Genomic DNA, 21,723 nt, shown 5'->3' on the forward strand with positions numbered 1-21,723 from the left:
ACCGTAATATTTGTGCCTCTATTACATTAGTGGGCATGTCTTGCATGCAGGTTGCTGTGTTAGCTCACAGGATTTCCCTTCCAGTAGCAGGTATAGTATCTTCCAGCACTGTGTGCACCGGTCAGTAGGAGCAAGGTTTCTGGTTGAGTACTGACTCAGTTTTCCCTGTTCAATGGCTTCACTATGCGGTGTCTTCAGCAGTAGGGTCTTCACTGTCCAATTGGCAAGGCTAACCAGTAGCCTCGGCACTGACCTGTAAAGTCTGGGATTGTAAGTGTCTATAGGATCCCTTTGGTGAAAAATTTAAAAGTTATAACCCATTCCTGTTACTGGGGGGTGGGGTGGTATTTGATGATATATTAAGTTTAGTTGAGATATTGTCTCTTCAATTATGTGACAAACCTTTTTTTACTACTTTTGTGTATATATAGAAATTTCAATATTAGTAAGTTTAGATAAGACTTTTTTAAAGTTTGTAAGCTATAAGTTCCTCCTCTATATTTCCTCCTCTATCCTGCCCTCCCATCCTCCTCCCTACTTAACCCTCCTATTTTTATATTGCCTTTGTCCCTTTATAACATTATATTTAACTTCCACTTCTTGAAATATCCACTCCCTGGTCTTTTACCCAGTTCTGCTCTTGATTGTCTGCAGTCCATCTTCACTGTGATATTGTCAGATATTCTACATATCAGCGTGTCAGAAACTGAACTCCTATGATTTTAGCTTTTTCTATAGCCCACAACTTGCACTCTGACAGACTGTGTAACAACTATCCTAGTTTGCCTTTCTATTTCTGTGATAACACACTATAGTTAAACACAATTAGATAAGGAAAGGGTTTATTTAGCTTAGACTTAACCATCACAATATATCATTTTAAAAAGCCAGGGCAAGAAGGCCAGAGGCAGAAACTGAAGTAGAAGTCACGGAGAAGTGCTGCATACTGGCTTGCTCTCCAGGGCTTGCTCAGCCTGCTTTGTTACGGAACCCAGGACCAAAAGCTTAGGGGTGACAGTGTACATGGTAAGCTATGCACTCCTACATCAACCATGGATCAAGAAAAGGTACCGCAGTCTTGCTCACAGGGCAATATGGTGGTGACAGTTACTCAACTGGGGATCCCTCTTCCAAAATGACTGTAACTTGTGTCCAGTTGACATAAAACTAAGTAGCAAACAACAGAGATTCATTTTTCACAGTTCTGAAAATTGAACAGCTTAAGACCAAAGCACCAACAGATTCAGTTTTCCCTGGTTTATAGAAAGCTGTGGTTTTGCTGCATCTTCATAGAAGGGATAAGAAAGAACTCTAGGACTCTCGCTCAAAGGAATCAATGCTTTCCATGTGGGTTCTTTCCTCAAGAGTCAAAAGATCTCTAATGATCTCTCACATTGGAGATTATATTTCAACATATGCATTAAGGGACAAAGAAATATTCAAAGTATCATTCACCACATTCCTCCAAAGAAAGTCTATATATTTGTCTGTTGATTCTAACAAAAGATGCCTGTGTTCATTCATAATGACTCTATGATGATCACAAGGTGGAAGTAATTGTTGTCCTATTTAATAAATTAACCTGAAATATGATTTACTACTAATGTTGAATTTGTTAAGATGGACAATGTTTGTTACAATGGCATAAAATAAAGGGAAATATATTTATCATATTCTGCCAAAACATCATTTTCAAAGTGTAGTACTAAGGAAATAGTCCTTAGAGAGTCCCATCAGTTGTGGAAATAAGTGTGGGAAGAAATAATACATAAAATACCATTGCTCTAACTCTTTCCCTTGACAAAAAAGTGTCCATTTTCAGCTGAGCATTTTAACTACCATAAAAATTGTTTCTCTTCTTACCATGGATCCTAGGGAATAGAGAAGCAGAAGATGTTTGTAGCATATTGAGAGGTTATATAAGAACCACACCACTCCTGGATTTCTTATTTTCCAACAAAGATAACAAGACTCTGAGTGTAATACTATGATGATTTAAATTCAAATACTGGCCCCTTTCTGGGAATCAGTGAGGTTAACAACTGACAAACCAGAAAATGAACATATCTGGTAGCTAACACAAGCAAACTTTTGTTTTCCCTTCCTCTTGTGTGAAGACCATAAAACCTGCAGCTGTATGCCTCCCTAGAGAAAGAACTGAATCACAGGCTCATCTAGAGTAGGTTTCAAATAGCATCTCTCACTGATTGAAATAATATTTTTACCATATTTTCAAACAAATGTCTTGAACATACATCAGCTCTTAAAATGAGCACATGTTCAGATGGGAAATGAAAGTGTTAGGTTTTATGTTATTTCATAAGTCTTTTAAGCCTCTACTTGCTGGCTCTTTGAGGAAGTCAACTTTTATGTATTAAGTAAATCAATGCATATATTATATTTAAACTATTATAGCTAATAAAAAGAAAGATAGGAGTTATACTATTTCAGTTCTGGGGTAAATATATTTATGCACCGAGTTACCTGCTTCTCATTGCCTCCAGCCTTGTAGGCTGTCGTAACTCCATTTGTCTTTTATATGTACGTATTTTAAAAAGCTTCTGAACTAGTAGGTTTACATATGGCTCTCAACAGCACTGAAAACTGAGCAAAGATGAAAATAAATAATTGGAACTATTGTATGTATTACATTACTTCTCAGCACAGTTCAGTTCCCACTAATACTCTTAACTCTTAAAATAGCATCCCAGAGGCCTTCCTCAGACTTTCAGTAGAAAACAGACCCAGCTAAAGCATCTCAACCATGTACATATCACAAAAATGATCACTACCATCATCATTAATGAAAATGAAGAATAAGATTCAACAGCAATCCATACACACACATTAACAATTACGTGTTATCTAGATTGCTAAGAATAAAATGTATTTCTCTGTATTCTTGCTTATTATTTTTCAAACTTTAGAGATGAGAGGAGGGAATTTTGACTCTTAGATTTCCAGAAACTTTTATACAGCTGTGATAAATTCATCTTCAATCAGAACATGATAGTTGAGAAACAAGAATCCAGAGGGGCCAGGACAGGTCTGCCTTAAACTCCTATTTGTTTTGTTTATAGGCAGCCTCATGCAAATTTGATGCTGAACAATTACACATGTAAATACTGTGAAAAGTTAGAAATGTTGGTCTAATGGATGAAGGAATTTCTCTGTCTTTCTAATGTGACTGAGACTTTTACTGAGTACATTATGCAAGAAATGATCACCCAATTCTCTCCAAAGGCCTATATAACAGGTGTAATTATAACGGATATGTGATGGAGAATCCAGGATATTCCAGGAATGCCAACATTCTAAGACTCTTAAGACCCTCATTTAGAATGGTCTACAATTTACATATAAAACATATGACTATTCTTCAATATATTTTAAATCATTTCTAAGTTACATACAATTCTAAGGTAATGTGAATACCATGCAAATAATTGTTATGCTGTAGTGCTCAGGAGATAGCAACAAGACTCAAGAGTCTATAATGATTGGTATGAACAGCAGACATCCTTGGCCTAACAACTATACAATACGAGTAGAAGTTGGGAGGCAGATGATGATCAAACCAGCCATTCCGATGCTGAGGGAGGGAAGGTGAGCTGCAGCTAGAGGCCTGCTTTTATCTTTATTTATGTGGATGTAATATAGCGACCAATGTGCAATAAAGTCAAGTTATAGTTAGGAAACTTTCTGGACTCTTTTGATAATATTTTGTATCTGTACTTGGTTGACTTCAAAGATGTAGATACACCCAATATTGATAGCGAAATATATGCTATACTTACCTTAGAAATAATACAGACATTTGATGTTCAGCGTAGCTAGCTGACCTTGAGTTACCTAACCTTGTCTGAGATCATCTCACTTGGGCACCTTGGCCATCTCTTTAGTGGATGACCACATCACAGATTTTCTGTTCTCTTGCTTCTATCTCTTGTTGACTTCTCTTTGTCTTACAGGTCATCTTTGGGATGTCTCTAGAACTTTCCCAGGTTCATCCCTTCCATCCTTTCTTATAGAACTTTATTAGAACAGTAACCAAATGATTATCTATACCACCTGTGTTTAGCTTATCAAATAGACCCTAAGCTCCACATGAAAGGGCCTCCTCCATAACATTGATTGTTTAATTCCTACTTAATCCCATCCACTCACATGTAGAATATATTTGTAAAATAGACACTGAAAAGAGCTAGAGGTGTGGCTCAGAGTGGGGTCCTAGTTTCCATTCCCACTATATGAACATAGTTTTTGATGGCTAGTGTTAACTGTCATCTTGTCAGAATCCAGACTTGAAGATCACCTAGTAGATAGGCATCTGAGCATGCCTGTGAGGGATGGCCTGACTGCATTAGTGGAAGTAGGAAGTCCCACTTGGATGTAGATGACAAGAGGAAACTGAGCAGCATGCATGCATTTGCACTCCGATCCTAACTATGGAAGCACTGTGACCAGCTTCAAGCTCCCACCATCTTGACCTGCCTGTTGTAACGTACTGTCCTTGGAATTTATGAGCTAACACAAATCCTTTATCCCTTAAGTTTCTTTTGTCATAGTATTTTATTAAAGCAACAAGAAAAGAAACTAAAAATATATAATCATTAAACAATAAAAAGCTCTCAGATGTTAAACTTAATTGATCTCGCAGTGACATATATGATGTGCGTAAATTTTAAACAAGGTACTACCAAATTTCCAAGGCTACAATCTAAACAGTATCTATGAAAATGGAAGAATGACTTGAGATTTTCCCACACTCTTCTGATTAAGTGCCTTGAAGTTAGTAAAACACACTTATGACAACATTTCAAGAGAATGGTGACACAGAAGGGAAGAGCACCCCCGAGCGTGTGCTGCACCACAGGCTGATGAATTCGATCAGCTAAATGTGGATAAAGGAGAATTTAAGCTAACCCACGTAGTCTCTCTCTTTCTCTACTCATGGCCCCCATGATATAGGCTGCTGTGTTTTACCAGTCGCCATTCAGAAATCTCTTAATCTGCCAAACAAAATTAATATTTTCTCCTTTAAGTTGTTTGTTTTGGTATTTTTGTCACAGTGGCAAAAACCTAAGGGAAAAAAAATGTCTTCTATAATGATGCTCACCTTAGGAAACCATATTCCAGTGTTTCTAGTGTCTCAGGTCTAGGATGACTTCATAATATTGAAAACCTACCCCTTTGATAAAATTTTGAAAATTTTTTTCATGCAAGGGTTGTTGCCTTGCTTTGAAACAAACAGCTGGGGCAAGTAGAGCATTTGAAAAAGACTGATGATTTATATAACACCACCAAAACAGAATTAATTTCTTGATATTGAAAATTGCACTGTGGTTATATAAGAGGATATCTTAATTTTAAGAAGCCTATGGGAGCAAGAAAGTCTCTGAACTCAAATGATTAGAAGATATTTACGAACAAATAAAATATCTTATTTATGAAAAATGGGAAAAAAATGACAAAAACAAGTAGGTGCTGGAGGGGCCTCCAGGTGTAGAAATCATCCCAGCATGGAGAATCTGCAATGAAGTGTTTCCCAATGACAGGTGGCTCCACAAGATATGCATACTGATTTCAAGGGCTGAAATTATTTCCTTTTAAAACAATAAAGTGGACTTGCACAGCATGACTCCACACCCACAGTAAAGTTTTCACACTCAAATTTGTTAATTAGTTTTTGTTCATGTGTTAACTTGCTAACCTTCTTGTTTTCTAAGACCTACCACCACCACTGTTACTATGATTAGGATTACGGTTTTGATTTTGTTCATTAAAACCACTAGTGACCTTATAATCAGAAAGTAATTATAAATTTAGGCTGTGCTGCTTCCATGTAATAATCTAGAATGGATGAAATAACATCTCTGAGCTCTTATCTCTGAAACAGTTAAGTCCTCTAGGTATATAATTTAGGAGAAAGGCTTACTGACACTTTCCGTAAGGAAAAAATACCTTTCCTGACAGAAATGTAGCTGGATATGCACCAAGTTTAGGGAAATTAAACCCAGAAAAATGACCAGAAACTGTGATTCCAGTTAACACAGAGGACACTACTGCCCCCTTGTGTCTCAATAGCACATTAAACCGTAAAGAGTGTTTCAGGACAACTATGCTGTGTATCTATCACCTGAGCTCCCTGGGGCCCTTTAAAGAGTTCGGTGACTGCTGCGTGGAATTAACAAGGTCCAGCATCACCTGTATGTCACCAAATCACAACAGTCGCACGGAGCAGTGCTGATAGCGCTCTCAGTTGAAGCCAGGGCACAGTGCACTTGGTGAAGAATGGCGCCAGGAGACAGGACAATTTCAGCAGAATGGCTTTCTTTGCAATGCCACCTTCTGTTAATTGTCTGCCCATCTCAGAGAAGAATCTTGAACCACCAGGCAAAAGCAAAACGAAGAAGATAGAAATTTCTCAAGTCATTACAATAGACAGCATGTATTTATCAGGCTAAACAACAATTTGTTTTACAGCCAAGCTCCAGAGTCTCAGGACTGCATCAGGAAACTGTAGGTAATAAGACAGGGATGAAAGGAATGCAGGAACTCATGTCTGCACCCGCCACACATACGTGCACCTGTCCACACATGCCCACTCCCATGCAGGAGCACATACCTTCATAGACATAGAAAGTTAGCTCTTGAAGGAGAATGTGATCAAACCAGACTATCTGAATGTGGCTGACAATGACGGCTGACTGAGAAGCCAAGGACAATGGCCCTGGGTTTTGATTCTACTGCATGGACTGGTTTGTGGGAGCCTAGTCTGTTTGGATGCTCACCTTCCTAGACCTGGATGGAGGGGAGAGGACCTTGGACTTCCCACAGGGCAGGGAATCCTGACTGCTCTTAGGACTGAAGAGAGAGGGGGAGGAGGGGGGAGTGGGCAGGAAATGGGAGGAGGTGGAATTTTTTAATAAATAAATGAATAAAAAGAAAGTTAGCTCTTCCATGCTTTTCGATTTAATACATTTTAGAATAATATGAGTTACTTGCATTTTTGTACCACTTTACCCAATGTTTTGGTATGAGATTGATTGGTGTGGATATTTGAGTTATGCTTCTCATCACAAAAGCCTGAAAGCTCCTAGGGGTTGTGGATGTGCTTGCTGATTTGTTACTGTGTCCCCAGGGTTCCAATAAGTGCTTGCTATGGGAATACTTGCTTACTATATAACTAGTGGTTTCTGTTTCTGTGAATGCATGGGGCTCAAAGATATTGTAATTAAGTTACTCATTTTTTCATAGTTACAATAATGTTTGGGAAAAAGCTTAGTGATATGTAAATTTCTGTGGTCCAACCCCAGTTCAAGCCTAAGGTTCCCTGATTAAACCTCTCTTTGACCTTGGCAACGTTCCTTAAACTATCCTGAGCTTGTTTGTTACAAGCCATGTGGGGAAATATCTGCTTGCTATGAGGATTTAATGAGAATATGTTATCTCCTCCGCTGCCTGGCTCAGTGCCCAGCAAACCCTGGGCAATTATTAAAACTTGGTTTTATTCACCCTCCACAGCTCCGACCTTCCCTCAACTATTCTTTGGATATACTTTAGAGAATGTATTTCAAACTCTGAGGCTACACAAAATAATTCAGCTGTATATAGCCATCTGTTGGGATAACTGCAGGTGATATATGTGTAGGTCCAGAAGAACTGTCACCAAACTCATTTCAACACATGAACTCTCATTTTTGCCTTCATGTTCTGTCAAGAGATACATAAAAATGTAAGAATATCGAAACTTAGGTTAGGATGCTTTTTACTACAAGTAATGGAAAAAATAATTCAATAACATCGGTATAGCTAGTGAGGAATGTGTACAAGCTCATATTAGAAGGTCGTCAATGATGGGACTAATGAAATTATCAAGGATTCAGGACTCGCTAATATTCCAAAAGAGGAAAGTTCAATTGCAAGGGAACAGAGTGTTGCAAAACTATCCACATACACCTTGCTCTAGTTATATGAGTGAACATCTGCCTCAGACTATTTTATCCTTTCTGACTGAAACACTTTCCTCTTGAGAACATTTTTAAAAGTTGATTTCTTTCAATATCAGTAGGTCGATACCATGCCAATCTGAAAATGGTTTAATCAATAAGATCTGCATAGTGAAGAAAAACAAATAAATACGAGACACACCTCAAGATATGGAATACAGTTCCTATACTTTGAAAACTGAAAATATTTTGCCATCACAACTGGAACATAGAGTGCTGAGTGGTGGCCCTCGCTGAATCCTCATACTCTTCCAGACTGTGTGAAATAGAAGCACAAATAATACACTTCCTGGCTTCAGTGAAAGAAGCAAACTATTTTGTTAGCATAGCTTCTTTCCTCCGGTATCCTTATGACCATTGCTGTGAAAACTGGTCAGGTCCTGATGAAAAGCCATAGACTGTGGTAGGCTGTTTGGTTCAGTTGTTCCTTCCTGGTGCATCTCCTGAGTTACGGCAGCGTACTATCCTCTTTGTGCAGGGTGCTCATAGTTCTCTGCATGTGGATCTGCACAAACCTCATTGTAATGGGCTCTCTCGAAAATATGCTACTTAAGAAGACAACTCCCCCCAAGAACACCAGCATACCTTTTGCCCTCTCTTGTTATGTGAAAGGCTTCTTTCTTCCAATTGTGGTGTAATGCCCTCTCTTCTGTGGCTCTTACCTAAAAACCTGAGTTCCCTTGATTTGCTTTCTTTGCATAATTCTGCCCACAATCTGCCTTTGCTCCTACGCAGAGCTATGTTAATCTATTCTCTTTATCAGCCAGATTAAGAAGGAATAGTTTTAAAAAATCAGCAACATACAACTCTGGTAGTAGAAAGCCAAGGTTTTCAGTTTAAGCATCCCACAATGGCTATCATATATCAGTCTTCAGTTGTACCACAAAAGAGTATAAGAGTTAATAAAATGCATAAATGCTTTAAATATGTCATTCCAACTAATACAAAGATAGCCCAAAGGATATTTATTTTACAATGCCATTTTAGTACAATGTATTTATTTATTCTGACAATTTTATAGATAAACACAATGTATTTTAATCTTTTCCATACTCACACCACTTCTATGTGTGCTAAGATTCCCCCACACTTCCTTCTAACTTTGTGTACTCATTTTTCAACCCACTGAGTTCAGGTACTTCCCACACATATACGGACAACACTCCCTCCTATTTCTACCACAATATTTTGACCTTGACTACTAAAGAATAGTTCTAAATGGTTTTTTTTTAGATTTTTTGTTATTATTTAAAACAGTCATTAGTTTTATTTATTCTATGTTTGTACATGGTGTACATGATGGGGGTGGGTTGTGCACGTATGACAGTGTGCTTCTAAAGGTCAAATACAGGAGTCAGTTCTCCCCTTGCATTATATGGGTCCTACAGATCAAAGTAGGGTTATCTTGGTTGATGACAAAGACCTTTATCCCCTTGACTATTCTCCCTGGCCCTATGTATAAATGCTTAATTATAATCTTAAAGCTGAGGGAATGACATCTGAAAGGAGACAACTATTCAAGAGGACATAACTAGAAGAGTGGGGAAGTAATTTCAGGATAGATGATATAATTTGCTGTATTGTTTTATGTCTCATTTGTATTCCATTACAATATTCCATTACAACATTCCTAGTGCATTTTCTCAGAGCTGGGACAAGTTTGTATAAAAAGTTGAAAGATCTCCTTATGAGGTGAAAATATGAAAACTAATAACACATCTCATAAACTAATTTTCTTAGAAATTTCCTACGAATAGATGTGACTGCCTCCAAAGTGCCATTCCTACACTTTCTTTGATGGCATCATTTTTAACATGCTTTCACTTATGCAAGCCTCATTGAGAATACTTCTGATTTAAGTTAGTGAATGAGAGGCTCCTGAATTTCTATCGACATTTCCTTCTACAATCATGACCTTTATTCTCCTCAGCTATTATTCACAATTACAGCATCCTTCTGTATTTGAGAGTCAATGCTGATGGTATTAGATAGGACAAACTTAATTTACAATACAAGACGAGGAGGCCTAATTCATAAATCTGCTTACTAAAAATCATTGCATTTTCCTAGACTTATCCTATTTTGGGTTAAATCATTTTGATAGATAAAGTTTAACCTTGGTACATGGCATTGATGTTACAGTCACCCATTCTATGAGGGAGCTCTGCTTACTGAAGTCTGATTAACATATGAACTATTCGAATTGTGCAAGGTAGAGGTTGAGATATCATTGTGTACATTTTATTTATTAAGTCTAATACCTGCTCTCTGAGGCCAATGTCATTTCAATTTTACCAAGAAATACAATAACACAGGAAGATAAAACAAATTGTTTCAATTTACTCAGCTTGTAAATGGCAGAAGGACTTACACTTGAGTTTTCTTTTTATTGTTAATGAACATTTATTATTATTATTTATTTTTAATTGTTTTTCTTGTACTATACATTTTTCTCCGCTGTTCTTGCTTCCTTCCTTCTCCCCTTCTACATTCTTCCGTGACTCCCACAACACTTATATTTTCTACCTGACTTTGAAGCCCAAAACTACTAACATTGTACTATCTTGCTCTAAATATGCCATGACAGAAAAGACCAACAACCCCAGTGATCAAAAGGTACTTCTGGCACCAGTGCATTAGACATGAATATTGGTAAGACTCAGCAGCCTATTATGTAACTAAGGGGAATGATTATAACTTTATTGACCTTGATCACCGTACCTTTGAAACAGGAGTATGAAATTGAATTTTCTTGAAAGTTGCTTTGAACACTGAATTTTCCTGAATCTATCATCCAGGGACTCTGGTCTGCCATTTTCTAATTAAGGCTTTGTTGGTAGTTTTCCCTTATGGCAGTTTTGGTCATCTGTCAACTGGAGGTAATATTAATATCTAGCCATTTAAATGAGATAACCAATGTCAAACATTCACGACAATGCCTGGAACAAGGAAGTCATCCTGTGCTCATTGTTCTCATTACATTGTCTTTATGAAAGGTCAACATTGACTAAAACAAAACAAACAATAAGCATTTAAGCTGGGCAGTGGTGGTGCAAACCTTTAATCCCAGCACTCAGGAGGCAGAGGCACTCAGATCTCTGACTTTAAGGCCAGCCTGGCCTACAGGGTGAGTTCCAAGATAGCCAGAACTACAAAGAGAAACACTGCCTCAAAAAGGGAAAAAGAAAGAAAGAAAGAAAGAAAGAAAGAAAGAAAGAAAGAAAGAAAGAAAGAAAGAAAGAAAGAAAGAAAAGGTCAATATTTACAATATTTATTACATTGTCATGATACAGCTAAGATAATCAAATGAGCCATTAGTTATAACATGAGGGCCGGCTTGTTGGGGTTTCTGTCCCGCCCGGTTCCCCACAGCCGGAACTCCCAAGGAAAATCACACACAGGACTCCATAAGGTTATAAACTGATTGGCCCATTAGGTCAGGCTACTTATTAGCTCTTATAACTTATGTTACCCCATTATCTTTATCTACGTTAGCACATGGCTCAGTACCTTTTTCAGCTGTCAGCTTACATGTTGCTTCTTTGGTGGTCTGCACAGGAGTGACAGAAGGAACTTCCTAGAATACTCCCAGTCTCTTTGCTCCACCTCTACTTCCTGTCTGGCTTTCCTGCCTATACTGCCTGCCTGGCCAATCAGCATTTTATTAAAATATGATTGACAGAATACAGATAATTCTCCCGCACTAATTAGTAGCAAAGCTACATTGTCACAAAGGGCAAGAACTGACAAATTTACAGCTGTCATGTACAATAAAATAAACACTTCATGTTTATTGGATTCTAACTATATCATGGTGAGGGGTTTGAACAAGAATAGTGGAAACACACTTATCAATACATATGAATGCAACAACAGACACTTGGAAAACTCTGCATCCTTAATCTTTGATGGAGAAGCACTTACAGCAGTCTTAAGCCGAATGCCAGACCTTTGCCATAAATGTTTTTAGTGTCCATCTGCTCATGAGAGTAACAGCTACACAGTGAAGAAGATAAAGCGGTCTTTACTGAACTAAAGGCAACAATTTCTATTTAAAAAAAAAACAAACAATTCTCTGTGTGTCTCTGTCTCTGTCTCTGTCTCTGTCTCTCTCTGTCTCTCTCTCTCTCTCTCTCTCTGTGTGTGTGTGTGTGTGTGTGTGTATGTGTAATCAATATCTCCAATTTTGAGTAAAATTATCTCCGTTTGTGTGTGGCTTTTCCTATCACAGTCATGAGAGAACCTGGTCGTCAATTAGACATTGCATGCCTTTCCAAAAGAGCATGTTTCCACAGCTAATTCTTCAGACACTGTGGCCCTGATTATAGACCTAAAATGGGAAAAAAAAAAGGTATTCAAAGGCAAGGGTGTATAACAACTGATGGAGTGAGAAAAGTGTAGGTTTGGTTCTAATGAACTTTATGTTACACAAGAATTAAAACATGGTTATTTAGAACTGTTTTCTGTATCTAGATTTTCAGAATAATAGGAGATCTGTGGGGTATTTGAAAAGCATTTAGTAGGGCTGGAGAATTTCCTCAGGAGATAAGAGCACTTGTTCTTGAAGAAGACCTGGGTTAAGTTTCCAGCTCCCACACGGTGGCTCACAACCATCTGTAACTCCAGTCTCAGGGTATTCATTGCCACCTTCTGACATCCACAGGCAACAGGCATGGAAATGGTATGCATACATACATGCAGACAAAATACCTATACACATAAGGTAAATTTTAAAATCTTACAAAATAAAGTCACTCAATAAAACTTGTTGAGGGCTGGAGTGTAGCTCAATTGGTGAGGCATATACTAAGCATGCATGAAAACTTATATAAATGGTGTGAATGCATGCATTTGGAAGCACCCATTTTGATTTAGGTAACCCAGATCAGAAAGACAAAAGCTGCATGTTTTCTTTTTAAAAAAAACATTTATTAATTTATTATGTATACAGTGTTCTGTCTGACTGTATGTTTGCAGGACAGTACCAGATCTCATTATAGATGGTTCTGAGCCACCAACATGGTTGCTGGGAATTGAACTCAGAACCTCAGGAAGAGCAGTCAGAGCTCTTAACTTCTGAGCTATCTCTCCAACCCAAGATGCATGTTTTCTTTCAATTGTGGATATTATGTCTGAATCTACTGATATGCGCATCTCATTTAGAGGAGAAGCAATCAGTAAGGTGGCATGGGATAGTATCACAAGACAGAAGACATAACACATTAATCTAAAGAAGCAAAGGGAGATAGAAAATGATTGGTTAAATGAAGTTGGAAGTTAGAGAAAATGATAAAGGAAGCAATAACTAACAAGAAAGACATTCTGAAAACGTCATAGGAAATACTGCTACTGCTGGAGAAGTTTCCTACAATACGGTAATGCATGTGTAAAAAGAACTTAAATGTAGTTACCTTATAGAGGAGCACAATACCATTCATAGCTGCCATAGACCAACAAATAGGAAGTCAAATGTCAGGAATAGTTTACCTCTACTGAGGTTGTTGGTCAGGGAGGTCCCACAGACACCCCTTCCAATATTACAGATTATTTTACAATGTTCTTAGTTACCTTCCATAATTTAACATGAGACAATATTACAGAAGACATCATATGCTTGAGTTATAGAACATGAATAAACCAAGTTATGTTGACCTGGAAATTTAAACTCTACTGGCCAGTTTTCATTGTACTAGAAATTGCTATATATGCTTTTGGAAGAGAAACATGATTATTAATCTTATTCAGCTGTGAACCGTATGAGCTACAATAATAATCTGCTTGACAAGATATGCCCACTGATGCAATAATAGAACAAATGTTATGGGAGTGGTCACACTCTTTCTGATTGAATTTCTGATGTGCTCCACAAAATGTCATCTATGCCTAGCTTTGTAAGGAAATAGTTCTTGTGATAGATAGTTCATGGGTACTAGGGGAAACCCTATTACTATTACTCTTAAACCAATTCCTATTGACTTTTTTTAAACATGCAGATTATTGCATCTCAAATTATGTGTCCTTTTTTGCAATAGACAGCAGTAATCAGAGACCCACAACTCATAAAGATACAGAGAATAAGCAATTGCAGAGTATCTCACACATACACACACACACACACACACACACACACACACACACACAAACCCACTAAATGTGACAGTTATGCTGCTCTCTGATCATTGTGGAAGAGGGGATGGAAAGACCAGAAGAGTGGGAGGCTGTAGAGGATGACAAGGACATGGTGTTTCTCAGACACGAAGGGCTAATGATATATGGACTCACAGCTGTTGTAGTATTATACGCAAGATCTATGAAAGCTCAGCAAGACCAAATGCCAGTATGGATAGGGAAGGAGGGCATGAAATTCCAATCCTCTAGCTAAAGAGCTGTCATAAATTTATATCTCCCAAGAAAGGGAATGCTATTTTTCTTTAAGGTGTAGTCACTAAGAGGTCTAACACACTTTAGTGAATAGTCACATATTTATATTGGCAGCACTAATAGGCCTCATTGATTTTTGCAAAATTAAAAAAGGAATAACAATCTTAAGCTCTGAAAGAAAAAGAACATTGTTTGCTTATTACTATAGTCCCAGAGCCTAGATTTTGTATAAATGCGTACTTTCTATAAATGAAAATTATTGTAATGAATATGAAATGGATATAAAAATTTTACCTGGTAAGGCCTACTGCCTTCCAAATCAATGAAGCATTTCATTTGCTGAAAAATTATTTCACCAGACAAAAACATATGAGCAAAACAAACATTTATGAGACAATCAATTTCTACCAGTCCTTTCATATTATAAAATATATTCATCAAATATGCCTCAAGACGAAAGGTAACTGACAATTTACAGAATATAGACAGCCCTTTCTATTTGACCCTTGTCTTATGCCAGCATCACCTTTGCTGGAAGGATGTTTTCAAATTCTGACTGTGCAAAAATTTCTCACCTGATGGCAAACAGCCAAACGCTTTCTTTCCCTTCGTGGCCACAAACAGATGGCTCATGGTTGAGTTGCTAATAAATCACAATTTACATGTGCGAGAATCCAACCACAAAGTGTTCAGTTGTGCTTATAATCCGTCCACTACTGCCAACAAGAGTTATTTAATCAAAACTTTTGAGTGATTGAGCATTCATATGCTACTTTATTTCTTTTTTCTAAGTTGCGCGTGTTGATATGAACTCTTTTATATATTAGCCGTGGTTGCCCATAAGAAAAACAAATGAATTTTATATTTGTGTATAAAGACATATGTTCACATATACAAAAGGTGCAAGAGGAAGGTAGCAAGGGAGAGAGAGAATGGAAGGAAGAGGGAGGAGAGTGTGATTGAGAGAGAGAAACAGAAAAAGAGAAGGAAATTGAGGAGAAGGAGGAAAAAAAAGGAAGATTGACTGACTGACTGACTGACTACTAAAATACTATAGAAGTTTTGCCAGTACAAATTCTGAGCTGGGAAGCCAGCAGGCTATGCAATCAGGGAATGTTTGCAGCATAAAGGCATCCTTTATGAGCCAAAGATGTGCCCATGTTGCAGCTGAAGTCAACAGCAGTGTACCAGGTACCCCTACTGCTTAAGACTGCCAGACTTTGTTCTTTCCAAGACTCAAGGAGATTGAGTGACTCTCGCCAGCATGGCAAAGGATAGATTCCTTCAGAAAAGCTCAAAAATTTAAGTGTAAATTGCATTCATAAGCACATTCACTGAAACATCCAGAGTAAGCCTCAACCTTGTTTGGGCTCCAGGTCATAGAAAAAGCAGCACATGGAATTAGCCATGCTTTGGTTTGCCTGGTTTTCTTTTTTAATGTTTGTTTCTCCTTCCTATGTTCCAATATTCTTAGATCTTGAAATCATTACCATTTCCATAGAACTCCTGTAATAACATGGAAAGTCCCAATCTCATTTACATATTTCTCTCTAACTGACTGAATAGTCAACTACTTTCCGGTCTACCTCTTTACCGCAATGAAGATAAGCTAGCTACCTGTCGTTGATTGATTTACTATGTTGACAGATTCTGTAAATATGAACTCACATCAAAGCTATCAGTCTAAATTGTTTGTATACCAAAGGCAATATTTCTCACATGAACAAATGAGAAAACTGAAAATCCCTCTAAGGAAGCTCATTACAAATAAAGAACTAACTGGCTTATTGGAATAAACAAAGCTCACAGTTGCGAAACAAGCTTATTATTACAGTGGTGACTATTTTAAGCCTTAAAAGAATTGCTAGTTATTTTCAGTAATAACTACTTTTTAATTGTATTTTAAACTTCATATATATGTAGTATATTTATATCATATTTATATCAGCTCTTCCTCTGCTTCCTCAAGCACCTCCTACTAGTGATACTTACTATTACTCTATATTAAATATATGTATATTCTTACATCTGTATGTATACGTATATCCTATGGAATCCATTTAGGACTGCTTAAATTTACATGATTTTAGGGTTCTCCATATGCTATTGGGTTATATGGTTAAATGTTCATCCTGGAGGAATACCAACTCTTCCTCTTTCAAGCAGTCATTAATGCCTGTAGATTTCATCTAGATGTGGGTCTTTATTAGAGTTCTGCATCTTCATTGCATGTAAACTGAATGGCAGTTGAAAATGCCCAGAATGTTGTTAAGCAATTGTGCTTGTGTTATGATTGAATATTCTTTGGGCATATACCCAAGAGTGATATCGCAGGGTCTTGAGGTAGAATGATTCCCCAGCTAAGACTCCTAGCCATAGTAAAAAGGGTGCCTGGACTGCCCTTCCCCTTTTATTAGATTGGAAAATACTCCACTATCATTATAGACTCTTCATCTAGTAACTAATGGAAACAGATGCAGAGATCCGCAGCCAAGCACCAGTTTGAGCTCTGGGAATCCAGTGAAGAGAGAGAGGGGGGAAGAAATATATGAGCAAGGTAGGGTCAAGGTCATGATGGAGAAATCTACAGAGACAGCAGAACCAAGCCAGTGGAAACTCATGAACTCTAGACCAGCAGCTGTGGAGCCTCCATGGCATTGACCTAGATAGTCGTGAAGTTTGGACTATTTGAGGGGCCCCTGGAAGTAGGACCAAGATTTATCCCTGGTGAATGAGATAGTTTGTTGGAACTCATTCCCTGTGGTGGGATGCCATGCTTAACCTTAAGGCAGAAAGGAGGAGCTTGGTCCTGCCCCAACTTACTTAATGTTCCAGACTTTGTTGATTCCCTGGGAGCTCTTACCTGTGAAAAGGGAGTGGACTGGAGGGGAGGCTAGGGGAAGCAGCAGGAGGGGTGGAAGGGAAAACTGGTTGCAATGTAAAATAAAGAAACAAAAACAGGTAAAGGGAAAAATAAAAAGAAAAGAAAATGCCAAGAATGGAGCTGACCACTCAGCTGGTTACCTTGCGTGCTGTAAGGAAAGCTAAGCAAGCCACGGACACCAAGTCAGTAAGCAAAACTCCTCCATTTTTTTCTGTTTCATTTTCTGCCTCCAGGTTTCTCTCTTGAGTTCCTGCCTTAATGCCCTTCAATGATGGAGTGTAAGAGAAAATTAACCTATTCTTCCCAAAGTCGTCATGGATCACAGCAATATACCGCAAATGAGGGCGGTGCTCAATATGAAAATTAAACCTTCAGTTTTAAGTTTTTTATTTCTTGAATACCCGAGAAAAATACTTTCTGCCCTCCCCACCCAGTGTGTGTGTGTGTGTGTGTGTGTGTGTGTGTGTGTGTGTGTGTAGTAATGATGATTAATCTTCTTCATGCATCTTTGCATGGCAGTCAACTCTATTCAAACTGTATAAAATCCCTTTTATGAAGACTTTGCTAACATCGCTTCTTGCCACTTTCCCTAGGAATGCCCCAGTGGTGTTGTTAATGAAGAAACCTTCAAGGAGATTTACTCGCAGTTCTTTCCGCAGGGAGGTAAGTACAAATGTGGACTTGTTAACATATTCACAGCTAGAGTTATGCATGCAATCTTGAGTTTGGTTTAATCTTTCATAGCGTGGCTCTACATTTTTAATCTTTGTGTAAAAGAATTAATGCACAGTATAGAAGCTCACAGAATTTTAAGTGCATTATAAAAATAAGCTGCATTCAAATCATTGAATCTCTAAAAGACTATTTCTCAGTTTAATCAGAGTGATGCTCTGTGGCCAGCACGTTGATTCTCCCATACACACTGCTTTCTGACCTTTATAAGGAGGCCTCAAAATGGCTTTAGGCTCTACCAAGCGCACTGTGGTACTCATTTGATTTTTCTCAGCTCTCAAAATTAGGGCAAATGCAATTACCTTCAATTTACAGATGTGAAATCTGGGGCTTAGCGAAGTTAAATGATTCGATTAGGGTCACACATCAACTCAGTGGCAGATCTGGGTTATAACCTAAATTTCTGTGTGTGTAGCTCTAGCTAGTGTGCTTTCTGTTATCTCCCTTTCTTTCCAGTAACTTCTTTCTCTAACCTTCCACCTGAGAAAATTAATAAAAATCTAGCTATGATTTTAGGTGTAATAAAGCTCAGCATAGGATAATGGTGCTGCCTACGTGTTAGAGACGAGTGGAGAGAGGCATATGCTACCATGTCCTCTCTAATTTGTCATTGAGACCGGTGTGATGCCCAGCTACACGTGAGGAGAAACCAGAGTGAAAGGATGTGGCCACTCTTCAAATATAGGATTCTATAGTCTCCTTAGCAAAAGGACAATATAAAGCAAAGTCAACATAAAGTATGGCTTGTAAGATGTGGAGTTAAAAATAGTACTATATGAACCAGCTTCAGCCGTAATTAGATGTTCTGCTGAATCATGAGCAATTAAAAAGTGTCTAATATATGCCTAGCTTCTAGGAATGCCTTATCCTTCACCACTCAGTTCCCTTTCTTGTGATTTTTTTCCTCTTAATATGGAAATTAATGTTCAGGGAACAAATTTACGTCTGGAGTACAAATGTGAGTCACCCGTGGCCTCCCTGTCCTCTCAGGAGTTTTCCTGTTCAGGATGATGTCTTTCAGCTTTAGAGGGCAGCAGAGATCCCTGAGTCTAGGTAAACAAAGTGTAAACAAAGAGACAGCATGCAAACAAATCTGATCATTTGTGATAAACTGAATGGATTTTAATAATTGAGTGTGTTGTATGGTAAGAAAAAAAAGAAAGAGAAAGCATTGGTAATATCCAGAAGTCTGTCATGATTATCAGGTAATTTGCTACAAGAAAACTTGTCAACTTGGGCCAAATTACATTTAAGTAGCCTGTGAGCATTTAGTATCAAGAAATAAGGAAAAATATGAAGGTCAAAAGTCAGAGAAAATGACAGAGACGTGAAGATTATTGACAACAAAGTAGTGAGTTAACCCATGTTGATGTTACTTGGAACAGTGTGTTCACAAAATTGGAAAGCCTCATGAGTCAAACAAGGGGACTTGGGAGGAAATAAATCCATGAAGGACACAGGATGGACATAGAAATAAGTCCAAGGAAGATTAACAATTCAGAAGGTAAGAAAATGGAGACGTTAAATTCAGTATCTTCCAGGAAGGTAAGGATCTGAATCCATCCTCAGGACACAGCAGCATGAAGAAGGACATGGAAGTCGTGGCTGAGTTTGATCTGAGCAACTTTCATAAAGGGAGTCAGGTGTAGAAAATACCCCAGCTGCAGGGGCTAAGGGGTAAATGGGAAGTATGCAGACTATGGCAACCAGCAGAGAAAGTACTTGAGCACAACTAGTCGGAGAATGGCAAGAGGTATAGAGAAACCAGGCAGATATGGAGGACGAGCTCCTTTTTTAATCATAACAGAGGCTGAAACCTTACATACAGAAAAGGGATTATGCAAAGAGAGAACTTTAGTAGCTTAATAGAGCGGGCTTATAACACGTAGCATTCCATGCTACAGGAAATAGTGATAGAATAGACCCTATCAAGAACATAAATTAGAGTCTAGGAAAATTTCACAGGGCTGAGCATTTTAGTTCTGAAATTTGTTCTACACAGGAGGCATCTACTGCCTCTCCCTGTGCTGTGGCCTCAGTAGACTTTGCCGTTTACCTGGCTGTAACCTTTCTAAGGCACTTATCACTGAACCCAGCAAAACATAACAATAGCATCTGCCAGAGGAAATTCAACAGTCTCTGAGCGGGTCCCTCTGGCTGGGCTGCTTCTTCCCCTGACCATGGTCAATTTTCAAAATAAGTCAGTTACCCTGTTAAAATATAGGCCCCCTCATGCCACAGTTCTGAAAGCTTCCGAAATACAAATTATGTATCACAGCATGCATAATTGTCCCGGCCTCTGATGGTCCTGCTCTTCTTCCTGTCCTCCCTCCTCTCTCCCTTCCCTCCCTCCATCTTCCTCCTCTTCCTGCTCTCTCCCTTCCCTCCATCTCTCTGTCTTATCCTTCCACAATCTCTATGACTCATTCTGTTTTAGCCATGCGACTTCCTTGATAAACAACCAAAACAGCAGACATTGTGAATTCTGAGATCTTGAACACACTAGTCCCTGTCCCCAGGAATCATTTTGTTACAGTCCACATCTCTAATTCTTACCATGCCTTGCTTTCTTTATTGAAAAAATATTATGTTTCACACAATATATTCTGATCATGCTTTTATCCCCACAACTCCTCCCAGATCCTCTCCACCTCTCCAGCCACCTAATTACACACTCTTCTTTCTCTGTGTCTTCAGAAAACAAACAAACAAGCAAGCAAGCAAAAATGGAAACATTTTCTGACCATTTAACCTTAAAAATATAACCCTGAATTCTTCCCCATGGCTCTCCTCTGACTTCCATTTCTTTCCATTATTAAAGATTCCCAAATAACTAACATTTTTCTTCCTTGTTACGGTTGGCTGTCTTTCACACCATGAGGAAGTCAACTCCAAAGGAAGAGAACGGGTTTTGTTCGTCATTTTATTCACTGTGTTCACAGATCACTGAACAATGAATAATAGCACTTGGGACATGTTTACTGCATATGAGTAATGTGTGAATGAAGGAAGGACTGAGGAAATGATGGGATGAAGATCATGCTAGTTATGAGATTGTAAGAGAAAACCAAATCTACCATATTAAGCCAAATTTGGACCAAGCTTTAATTAAATATTAAATACTGACCAGGTAGATCAACTCTGGCTAGGTCTACTCTCTGGAATTCGCAGCTGAGTGGCCCTGAAACATATATTGTAAGGCTTTTTAAAAGACAAACCCATAGAGACACCATTGTTTCTCATCTGGCTTACCTATTGTTTTCCAAGAATGGCAACTCATAGCATCCCAGGATTTTATCTGAACCCTGAGCAGGACAGGGTTACAGGTTAGCTTTTGGGTCTTATACCCGTGCCCCCTGCCTACCTTGATTTGTATCCTGGATCAAATCCTTGTGATGAGTACTTGTTTATATTTGGATCTAACAACCATCAGCTCAATGGAACCCAGATAGGAATTATCATCTAGTTGAGGCATCAACATTATAAGATCCAACAATATTTAGCAGAAGAAGGGCCAAAGGTCCTGTGATGATTAACATTACAGTTACTAAAAGAAGGAGCCTGGAAATGGGCACCAGTCATTTATTTTTTATCTCAGTTTCCCTTTTTGCAAAATTTCTTTGAGTACAACCAGATTATAATCATGAATGGTTTGTCTATGGATAACAATTTTTCTTTAAAGCCATACAATACCTCTTTGTTCCACATAAAGCT

At 38.2% G+C, this 21,723-nt stretch overlaps 1 protein-coding gene across 5 annotated transcripts in view; it reads left to right on the forward strand.

Moving 5' to 3' along the window:
- Nucleotides 1-21,723, forward strand: part of Kcnip4 (potassium voltage-gated channel interacting protein 4) — a 1,063,700-nt gene that overhangs the window by 1,005,505 nt on the left and 36,472 nt on the right. For all 5 annotated transcript variants that reach the window (XM_085691911.2, XM_085691910.2, XM_085691909.2 and 2 more), the window contains one exon: nt 17,871-17,940. In XM_085691911.2, coding sequence (XP_085548037.1) covers nt 17,871-17,940 — 70 coding nt within the window. The remainder of the gene's footprint in view (nt 1-17,870; nt 17,941-21,723) is intronic.

The sequence above is a fragment of the Myodes glareolus genome, chromosome 8 (assembly GCF_982192425.1).
Source record: "Myodes glareolus chromosome 8, mMyoGla1.1, whole genome shotgun sequence".
Taxonomy (NCBI): domain Eukaryota; kingdom Metazoa; phylum Chordata; class Mammalia; order Rodentia; family Cricetidae; genus Myodes; species Myodes glareolus.